This window comes from Melampsora larici-populina, assembly GCF_000204055.1.
Source record: "Melampsora larici-populina 98AG31 unplaced genomic scaffold MELLAscaffold_3, whole genome shotgun sequence".
Classification (NCBI taxonomy): domain Eukaryota; kingdom Fungi; phylum Basidiomycota; class Pucciniomycetes; order Pucciniales; family Melampsoraceae; genus Melampsora; species Melampsora laricis-populina.
In genome coordinates, this window is record NW_006768767.1 from 650,953 (window position 1) to 662,639 (window position 11,687).

Below are 11,687 nucleotides of genomic sequence, written 5' to 3' on the forward strand. Positions count from 1 at the left end.
TTCCATCTCATTTCTCCTCAGGCAAGTACTCAGTCAAAACCTTAAAGTTCCTTGCTTTCTTTCTCCAATTTTAGGTCTGATCTTGACCATGATTTTGTCAACTACTCCACCAAAACTCCGGATAAAGTTTTAAAATTGGTGTTGTACACGTGTTTTTTTGTATATAGGCCTGACATATTCTCATTTTTTATTATCTTGGTAAACACATGAAGGTGGGTGTATATTGTTTTACTAACTGATTATGTGGCACGTGGCCTCTTGGTTCTTAGAAACTCTTACCCGGTACTCTAACATGATCAGTTTCTAAAAGCCTTTCAAAGTCATGTCATGGCTCTTTTTATTCTTATCTCACCTTGTTGCCTTGTTTCTCTGTAAGATTTTACATTTTCATCTCTTTTTGCACCCTCATCCCTATCCACAGGGTGATCCGCCGAGAAAAAGGCTTCCACTGGTTGTATTTTTGAAAAATCAAAGCTTTCTACTAGTACTAGGTGTATCACAATTTGGCAGTTTTTAAAGCCTCAAGAACAGCAAGTTACGTCAAGGAGAACTCAGATGTTTTTAAAGTAGCTCCGAGAGCAATATTATACGACGTTTATTACAGTTGAGGTCACGTTTTAGAAAATCTTTAATCATTATGTCTTCTTCCCGTGATAATGATGGACGAGAAATCCGGGAAAGCGCTCCCACCTGATTGAGGACCTTTCAAGTATTGTAATCCGCTTTGACTATTGTGCATCTTGAACTCGAATTTTTCGATCAATCGCGACAAAAAATACATGACCTGATATCGTGCCATGTCTGCTCCGGGACAAACTTGTCTAAAAAACATGATCCACAGCAAAAATGAGAAAGCAATTTCAATAGCCCAAAATAAAATGTAAACTAAGTACCTTCCTCCTCCAAACGTTGTATGACCATATTTTGGCCACATTGCTTTTGTTTCATTCAACTTGCCACCCGTCAAAAATCTATATGGATCAAATTCATCGGGATTCTTGAACAAAATCGGATCCCTATTCAAGTTCTGCAAAGCAATTACAGTCCTTTGTCCTTCTCTAATGGTTTTTCCATCTGATAATGGTACATCCCTAATTGCGGTTCGTGTCACTTTGGATTAAAGACATCAAGAATATGTTAGATAAGCACAATTGTTACTTTGTCTTTTTCTGATTGCAAAAAACTTTCTATCAGGACCCAGAAGAATCTCTACCTACAGAACTTGATAGGAGGAAAAAGTCTCAATACTTCATCCAAAAAGGCTCCCAACAGTGGCATTTTCTTTGTCGTACCTCCCTTTCCATATTCTTGCAAAAAATGTGTCTCTTTTTTTCCAGCCATTGCAACAAGGTATCTATCAATCTCAACCTGAAGTTTCTGTTGCCAATCTGGTAGCGCTGCGGCACATCTTAAAGCTGTATGAAGGGTGTAAACTATAGAGCTGAATGCTGATGCAATTGTTGTGACAGTCAAACCTATTTCAAGAAGATGGTACTACAGTGTTAATTATGTTGGAAATGAAGGTCTTTGTAGGCGAGTAAAAATGTGATAGCATTGAACTCACAATACATTTCAAATTCAGACAAAGTTTTATATTTCTCATCGGTAAGCAAAACCTGAACTATCGAAGGTTCTAAAGTGTCTTTATCTCCTTTTTCCAATGTATCTCTCGCCAGTCGCCAAATACTACGATGTGACTGAAGCAATTCTTCAGTCACTTCCGTTGCCTGTTCTTTTTGTCTCATCATTCCCTCCGGAAGGAGGTCGGCAAGGGATTGGAAGACTAAGGTCGGTATATCTGAAGTCTAGTTTTGGTCATATTTTGCCGGAAATCAGCATGCGTGAATTCATAGACAGACTTCAATTTTGGCTATGAATCCAAAATTTTTGAATAAACAAATGGCTAACTTGAAACTTGCTGAATATAATTTCGATAGCTCGAATGATTCTTCGCCCCTCTTGCTTTGATAATAGATCTTGAGTTGACCAACGTAAGCCGAAACCGAGGTTGACTGAGACCAGTGCTACGGCTCGAGTGATCGAAGCTTTGATGTTGATAGGTTCTTTGGGGGAAATAGTAAGCTGTTCTTGAATATGTGTTATCAGATTACAAGATGCCCTGTCAATGTAATCTCTTCTCTTGAACTGCAACATCATTTTGGTTATTTGGTGTATCAATTGCCTTCGGGTCTGGTAGGTATTCAAAGCGGTCGACCGAGAGGTGCTCTACATAGCGGTTAATTCATCAAAAGACAAAGTTTGTGTGGTTCAATCTCATCGTTCAGTGATATTTCCTTCAGGGAACTACACAAACTCACAAAGTATTCTTTCAGTTCGAGCTCATCATTGAACATGGATGGCTTTTCGATGGAAAAACTTGTACCGTTGATCAGCAAGACCTCTCTAGCCATTTCAAATCCAGTGATCACCAAGATTTCATCAGAAGTTCCCAACTTGAGCAAGAATGTCGACCTGTTCGAATTTTCAAGCACGGACAGAATTAAGATATTTAGTCTCATCAGAACTTCAAAGAGCAGTTTTGAATCAAATATCGAAATTAATACTGAGATGTCTCCCCCATACGCACCCATACTTCTCTTTCCAGTTTGAAAACTGCTGAGAGAGATCAGCGCAAGTGAAGAATGGCAACGATCCAAATAATGGGACTCGAGGAGGCGAAAGCCACTGAGCTTTGGCTTTCCATGAACCAGCGAATTGAATGTATTGAAAAAATGGCACGAAGAATATGATTAGACTCAAACCGACCTTGAGAATATTGAGCTCATATGGCTCGGAGTTTACGGCGACAGATTCAACAAACATCATGTTAAATGTGTTTGAAGGTGCTTTGTGATGATACTCTTAACTAGACAATCGATAAGTGCAATCTAGCAGATTCGATGAAAGAGAATCTTGAAGGGCTGGCTTTTAATAAAGAAGGACCAGCATGCCTCAGCAGGGTAACATCAAAAGCGCCTCCGCTGAGGACTTCCTATCTATGGTGGAGAACATGATACGCCGCTGATTCTTCATCGCGGGGATGGATCTACAGTGATCGTCAGTCGATGATGTCAAGTAGCTCTCATAGCCGACACAATCCTAGTCTTTGATTTTCGGTTTGTGCATTCATCGCAGGATCGAATTTGAATAAGTGACTCAACAGTCAGAGGCCTGTATCTATGCACAAGAAACATTTCGATTGCACGCAGATCGAAATAGCCAACGACCCCTAATGGAAAGCGAATTATCAGCTTCCAAGTTGACTTCAAGATACGAATCATGTACAATGCCCACCTGAAAAATCATCAAGTTTTTCTGATCGCATATCCAAAGTCTTCACACCCAGAAGATTTTTGGTCTCGCACAACGGGATTCACGCCAATAGGGGTCAGGATTTGTTGAAAAGAATTGATGTCTTTTGAACGCTCAAGTGTGCTGAGCGCTGAACCAGACCTAGCGACTTTCGGGCATAACACAACATCTCCAGAGCTCGAATGGCTAGAGCTGGCTATAGTATTTTCACAAGCAAGGGTGTTGTGGCGTAGACAGGTATACACATGCTGCTGCCAAACGGTATGGGATTTATCAAGATGCACTCGGATTAGATGAAGTTATCATTAGACTAAACTTCTGGTTTTGTTGTTCAAGACAACTCTTTCGATTTTTCAGTCACAATCAAGCCTTTGGATTTGCAACTTCAAAGTCTCAGACTCGAGATTATCCTTCCTTTTCTACTTTATCTCTTCAAACGCGCCGTGCATCACCTTTGAGAAGTAAGCACGTCTCACCCCACACCAATCCATCAAAATGGAGAATCAACGCGGAGTAGATAGCCAAAGTTAAACTCAAACAGCATTCGACCGCATACCGAATGAAATCCTTCTCAAGATTATAGGATACTTATCTATGGCGAGAGTAGACCTGGGAAGTCCAACCAAGCGCACGGACAGATGATCGATCAGTCGATTACTTTTGATCGGACTGCCATCCCGAGGATGGATGTGCTGATTCGGGCTATGTGGTCACCTGGTCATATGTATCTACATATACACATCGGAGTTCCTAATCTTGAATAGCATCCAATCCTTTTCCATTGTCAGTCGGAAGATTTATTCTTTCTGTCGGCCTCTTTTATGACAGGTGAGTTACATTTTGGTTCACCTTAAAGCTGCTTGAGACACATTCATAAGTTGTACCGATTCTGTCCTGCTCTAGTCCTATGGCATTGGCCCGTCCACTGTCCTTGTGGGATCAAGAGATGTTACCCAAACACGGATCTCTTCTCAAAGAAGTGTATGTGAAGAAAGTTCTTATGTGAAGAAAGTTCTTCATATTGAGCAAACCAAAGACTCGAAAGAGATCGATCAAATCCACTTCACTCGGCAACCTTCTGAATTGAACAAATTCAGGTATATCCAAGGTTGCTATAGTCCATTCCTGTTGGAGTTTGTGAGATCGATGTATATCACACCTTAATTGCCAATCTGACTTGGCACTAGCATACATGGTATGATATTTCTAAGGCCCAAGCCGTACGGGAGAGGCGGCGCCGGCGGCTCGCCTGGATTGCGCGGATGAGAAAAACTTTGCATTTGGCAATCCTGGGCGGGCGGGTGGTATTTTGAAATGATCAAGATATATGTCCTCCGAATCTAGTAGCGAAACCGAGTTGTGCTGAGGAGTATGTGCTTGTGTGCGTGTGGGAGACGTTGAGGTTGAAAATTGATATTTTCACTTCGTCACCACTCTGGACTCTCGAGTCTCCGCGACGTGGGACCACTCGCTATAAGCATATATCTTTCACCTCGGGCCTGTGGTGAGCGAACTTATCAAAGTCCCCCGCCAAAGGCCCGAGGCTTGACACCGCGGGAATGAAATAGTCCAAAACCCGATTGAGGAAAGTTGCGGTGTCCGAGTCCGCAACTTCCCTCAATTGCTAATCTTGTTCACCATACGGTTAAAAATGGGATGGATTGAAAAACATCAGAAAGGCGTACTGTTTAATCTCGTTACAGAGTTTGGCGGACCCTACCGTCATGACAGTTTAACCAAAGCTCAACTTTTGTTGTCTTTAACACAAATCAAATAAACCCAAATAGCTCATGCTCTCACAGTGGCAAAGAGATTAATTTCATCTCCACATTCGCAGATTTTTTAAAAAAAACAGAGTACGATAAAAGATGAAGTGATCTAAGAGCATCCACAGCCGTGTGGCGTAAACCGTGTCGTACGGAAATTTAGGGCAAAAACATCCACAGCCGATGCCCTAAATTGTCACGTAGCTAAGGGCATTTCCTCCGTGCGAGCCAAAATAGAAGAAATTTGTTCTATTTTGGCTTGCTCCCTAAATTCATCCGTACCTCGCTTTTCCCATAAAACTCCCACTTCCTCGCCGACACTCCCTGCAGTCAGGGATGCACCAGTGAGTATGAGTGTACTCAGCTCATACTCACTCAGAACGGGTTGCGGCCCCGCAAGGCAGTACATGTACTCCCGATGTGGACAGTAAGAGTAATACTCCACATCGGATTACCCACTTGCATGCATAAGCTGATTACGCGGTACTCTAGTGTGCCCCCTCTCCGCGCCAAACACCCAAACCCCGTTTCTCACCGCCCAGGTTGTTTGGATGAGTCCTCCACTCATCGAATACTCATCCAAACAACCAAATACCTGCCAAACAACTTGTCAAGATACAATATCAAATATCGATTGTTATCAAACTACGATATCTCAAATCTCGTTCACCACGCGCCAGGACATTGTTATCTCGTCATGATACCTCTTAGGATACCGCCACCAACGACGTTATTTATCTAAGCCGCTTGTCCACCTTTTGATTTCTCCCCATCCGACCTTCGATTTGGCCTTCTTAATATTGTACAATCCACATTAATCTGCTTCCTTGTTAATTGATCTATCCACATGGGTCCTGATTCTTCTGGTCGCCACTTGGAGTTATGGCTACCGGGTTTGGCATTGGTTAATTCAGAGATGGAGGCGTCAGCAAAAACTTTGGAATGGTCATTTGATATCCGGTAAGCTCACCAGATATATCTTTGAATGCCTTTTCAGCCTTTCTTTTTTCACCCCTTGCCTTCACATTTCTGGGTCTTTTTCTGTGTGCTCTTCCTCGAATCCTTGCTCTCCAATGATCAAAGTTCACTAATCACTTCGTATATTTTGTTCAAAAGTCCTGCCGAGTACCTCGACCACATCATGCCCCGTCATCTCCAGATCCATAAATCTCCTACCTCTACTCCCACATCTCCCTACGCCCGGCGTGGTAGTGTAACTCCAGCTGGTCTGACCCCTTGCGTGTCCTCAATGATTCGTCTAACCGCGAATTCAACTGCTTGAGTTGGGTCTGCTTCTCGAAACGTCTCGTCCGGCCGTGTTCCTCCCACCCCAGCCGATTCACCCGTTCAATCTCGACCTAATTCTCAAATTGTACCCAATACAACTTCGGTCAATGGTGAAGACACCATGAGTCGAGCCAATCGTCATCGCTCGGATGTATACCTCTACTTTGATGTGAGTTGGGTATTTCCGCTGAGAATACAACGTACCATCTGACAACTGACACTGCCTCCCTTGAATGTACACGTGCTAACAGGAGCCGCTTCCATCAACCGACCTTAGCAAGGGTGATGACACGAAGTGCTACCCTTGCCTTCACTGCGGGTAAGTGCCACTAAGTCTCCTATTAGCTGAAGATATGCTGATCTCTTCGTTCTTTGGGATTACAGTGTGGTGCTCTCAATAACCGGACGTCCAAATTCGAACTTGCACAAACATTGACAAAGATGCCCCGGCTTAGCTTTGGCCTGGTTCAATCACGCCCCGGGAAGCATCACCCCCAAAGAGGACCCTATTGCGACTGCGGCACGCAAGAAGGCACTGCAAAACCTGCTTGTTGGCGCTATCATCAGCAAAAATCTTCCTTTCTCCATCTTCGAAGGAGATATCATGCAGAGAGCCCTGCAAACCATATGCCCGTCTTTCTACTGGCCCGGTCGAATGGCGGTGAAGGCCAACTCTGAGGCTCTGTTCCTAGACTTGGAACAGAAGCTCATCGATGAAATCTCCCGAGTTCCCGGATCGATCACAACTGCGACGGATTGCTGGACCAGCGCCGATTTCTCTCACACCTATATGGCAATTAACGGTTTTTTTTTCAACTCCAGCGGCCAGTTTTGCCAACGCCTCCTTGCTTTCAAGGTGAGTAGAATATGTTTTTTTCACGGGCCTTTCTGGCCCCTGTTGCATCCTTCAGTTTGAGATCATCACATTGATCTCATCTCAAACTTTCTTTACCTTAGGTCCTCGAAGGTAAACACTTGGGTGAAAACCTTGCAAAAGTCTACTGGAAAGTGTTGGATCATGTGGGCGTGGTACGGAATCATTTTTCGGTGACTGGCGACAATGCGTCCTCCAATCGGTCAATGGTCAAGCTTCTTTCGGACCGATATGCAACCATCGGCATCCATTGGCCCTTCGAGTCACGTTTTCATGGTTGTATGTGTCATGTCATCAACTTAGTCGCTAAAGACTTCCTTGATGGCATGGGTGAGTTGAGCGACGCGGACCTTGAGGCTTTTGAAACTTCTGGACTCGCAGACCCCCAAACCACTTTTGAACCGGAAGAGCTACCGCTCACTGACGCCAACAATGACTTTCTGCTGGAGTCTAGTACCCAACGCGAGACCGAAGCTCACAATTCTCATGAAGCCCATGTAGCCACCCAAAATGACTTCGACCTCACTCAAGCCTCCTTTGACGACATGGTGAATGCTTCCGAAATTCCTGAGACCTCGACCACGGTGAACGGCTCACGTAAGAAGAACTCCACAGTAGTCAGCCGTATACGTGCATTGGACACCCATATACGGAAAAGCCCTCAAGAGCTGGAGGCTTTTATCAAAATCCGTAACAGTGTTCAAGACCCGCTCCTCCTGCCCCTCAGCTGTCCTCCAACTCGATGGAATTACTTTTACTATGTTGTAAGTAATTCCTCGAGTCATTTCACTCGATCTCATGACACATGAACCGCATAAACTAACCTTGCACTAACCGAAACAGATCAAACGGACGCTGCAGCTGAAGATATCCCTTGACCTTTACACTTCTGACCCGAAACGAACAAAACTGGCCATCTCCGACGTCGATTGGGCTCATATCAAGCATATGATGCCCATACTTGACATGTTCGAAACCACCACCCAGATCTTCCAATCGAACGACACCACCAAGCAACACGTTCTACCAGTTCTTTGGGCGCTTCAAAAAGTTTTGCAAACTCACCAGAAGGTACCTGGGGCTTGGGGCCGTGCTTGCAAACGAGCTGAGGACAAGTTGGTGAAGTACCTCACACGTGAAGTCGGCAACCACCAGACCTTGGTGGCCACACTACTTGACCCAGGCCGTCGTGATACTGATTTTCGAAAACATGTCAAGGTTGAGGTCGTGGCCAAACGTTGTTTGCGAGATGAATACGACCTTTGGAAACCTGGTCCTACTGAGAGCGGTGATGACACCCCGCCACCTGACGATGAACCTTCACCTCCTGGAAGCAAACACCTCCGAGACATATACTCACTTTTGGGCACCGCTAGTATATACCCGCCAAACCAAAACCAACATGAGGCAGATGAGGTTACTCGATACCTGCGAGGTGAAGAACCGGTCCTCCCCAATGAGAGTATTGGGGAATATTGGACCGTAACTTTTTTTCCCTCATGTTTCGCTTCGACTACCAACATATCCTGATGTGGCTATTATTTCCAGTGTATGTCTAAACCCGGTGGCCTTCCTGTCCTGTCCCAAATTGCCCTTCAACACCTCACAATCGCGGCATCAGGCGCCTCGGTCAAGAGAGTGTTCTCTATCTCGGGAAACATTGCTGTTCCATCCCGAGGCCGCCTAGAGCCTGAGGTCATTTGCCACCTCGTTCTGGTGAGACACTGGCTCACTAACGCGACGGTTCCAGTTGAGACCATCGCATTACCAAATGAATAGTTTTTTCTTTTCTTATATTGGCTTACTGAAATACACATGTGTATCCTGATCGGTTGTTTAAATTGAAAACATGATTCATCCCTACTCGCAATCAAATCAACAAAATCCATGTCTGCTTTGAAATCTGCACAACCAAGCCTTTTTTGCAATTTAAATCAACTTGTGCCTAATGCCCTTATCAGTGAGCGTACTCAATGAGTAATGAGTAAACTCATTACATATAGCACATGAGTCTACTCTGAGTGAGTAGACCCACTGCGCATAGTACTTGACCCCGGGGCCATTTTGAGTAACAGGTTCACGCGGTTTTCAAAACCCAAAATCATTTGAGTTTTGTACTTGAACTGTAACTTACAGTTCGAGTACAATGTTGGAGTATCCGGTGCGGGGACCCGAGTCAGTGAGTCGGAGTCTACTCACTGCTGCATCCCTGCCTGCAGTCATCCCCCTTGATGATCAATAACCCATAACTCACCTTGCCAAATATGCTTCAAGCCGACTGTACGGAATCATGGCTGTGCATCAGTTAAAAATCATGCCTCAAACACTTCCCTAAACGATCCGTGCGACCCTCCGTACGATACCGATTTACGGCACGGCTGTGGATGCTCTAGAACATCAAATGTCAACAAAATCCCTTGCTCCAACTAGAAGGCCGAATCCTCCAAGGTACACTAGTCCTTTTTCAATGTAACTTGTTTAGTTAGTGTTTTATGCAATTAAGCCAAATGCACTTGAAAAAAAAAACGGTTAAAAAAACGTTCACATTAGGTTCACATGTTACCCTTGAGCTATACCATACACAACATGCCACATTGTAGAGCAACCACTCACCTTGGATTGCTTTGATGCAACCATTCTTCCAGCTCTGCCAGTGAGCTTGGACCCCAAGATATGAATGAGATCGATGATAACTGATACTCTCAAAGAGTATTGGCTATGTTGCTTTATAAGTACATACATCAAATAGATAGGGCAACTTGAGGGTAACCTGTGAACCCATTGTGAATGTATTGTGAACAAAATTCACAGTTGAAGGAAGTTGCAGACTTGGACACCACAACTTTCCTCAATCAGGGTTTGAACTAATTCATTCCCGTGGTGTGAGCAAGGGACTTACTGCTAAAAAGAAAATCATGGCCTGAGAAGTAGCCTGTATTGGCTCTAAAACCTCTACATTGGTTTGTTTTTTTTATCCCACAAGAAACAATATTTGATTCAAAAAAAAATAACATTCAGATCTCATTACATATGCTCCAATTGCAAGCTCCTTTGTATCTTTCTGGAAACTTAAGAGCAATCAATTTCACCAAATATAGGCTCCAAAGCTAGTTTTGGGAAGCTCTGGATCAGAGCATCTCCAAAGTCCCGTTGGTGTCTCACTCCATCTTCATCCTTCATTTCTTTCTCCTTTTATCATTACCCACACACCACACTCCTTCTCAATATTACCTTCCCGAAGCTCCCATCTTGTTTTGTTCTCTTTCAACTCAGCCATCCCTCCAGACCATCATATCAATTTCAGTTGCTCAAGTTGTTCATTTGATCTAGTTTTCTATCTATGTACTAGGCTTTTATCTCAATTTTATTTTTATCTATTTTCTGTTTCCTCAGGATTCAATCTACTTTTGTACTCAACATAGTTCTGAAGTGAATGAGCTTGTTTGTTTGATTTTGATTTCAATGATTTCTTGTTTTGGGTGTGGTCATGAGGATCAAATGGTATCAAAACATGGACAAGATGGTGCTCAATTTGAATTGAGCAGATATGATGTGCTCATATCACAAGATATGTGTGGATGTGAGGAACAGCAATGGAGGGTGAAGTTCAACAATGACCCTTTTAGAAGATTTTTCAAATAGAAAGTGTGTAGATACAACTGGATATTGTGTTGATATTGCAATCACCAAACACTGAACTATCATGAGAAGGTCAACAGACATCTGTTGAACTCTTTTGGATTGCTGTTTGGTGATCTCTACATGTGATATAAGACAATCTCAATGTGCCCCTTGAGATAGGGGCAAACTGAAATTTGGTTGTCAGGTCAGATAATATTTGAAAACAACCCAAATGGGCCCTTACATGTTGTGTTTTTCCATTTCATGTGTAATCAAAATTCACTTCCAAGCCAAAAATGGTCTGACACAACTCATACTGACACACATTGACATGGATTTTTGCTGTCCAGACACCATGTTGTGACATGAGTCATGGTGAACAGTCTGAAGACCATCAAGTGACATATACCAACAAATAACATGACACCAAACTCCTTTTCAAATCCCAATCATCATCTTTTTTGTAGTCAGCCCACTTCATCAATCACTACTTTTCTGATCTGATCTGATGCAATCCACCATAATTGTTATCAATCATCTTCATCTGTGAATTACTTTGATCAGAGGTAATTGTTATTTTTAATCCATATTTTATATAAATTAGAAGCTGGACTCTCTCAGTTTTTTCCTTCCATTCATCTTTTTCTATTTAAGGGCTATATTGGTATAGGTTCTGATGCTATAATGAGACACAAGCAAGCACATCATGAGCTCCCTTCCCAAACCCAATCACCCAGCTCATTACTAATTTTTTTGATCCATGTTTGTCTGTCCTTGCTGAGAAGCTGATCTCTTTGATTTTTTCTTTGATTCGTTTGTTTTTCTTT

General features: G+C 43.2%; 1 protein-coding gene across 1 annotated transcript; it reads right to left on the bottom strand.

Moving 5' to 3' along the window:
- Nucleotides 1–526: 526 nt before the first annotated feature.
- Nucleotides 527–2,826, bottom strand: MELLADRAFT_123422 (cytochrome P450 monooxygenase; the record flags this gene model as incomplete). Its single annotated transcript, XM_007405335.1, has 7 exons — nucleotides 527–821; nucleotides 894–1,110; nucleotides 1,218–1,475; nucleotides 1,565–1,805; nucleotides 1,909–2,226; nucleotides 2,319–2,472; nucleotides 2,588–2,826. The coding sequence occupies 7 exons, from the start codon at nucleotides 2,824–2,826 to the stop codon at nucleotides 629–631; spliced, it is 1,620 nt and encodes a 539-aa protein (XP_007405397.1).
- Between the last annotated feature and the right edge of the window lie 8,861 nt (nucleotides 2,827–11,687).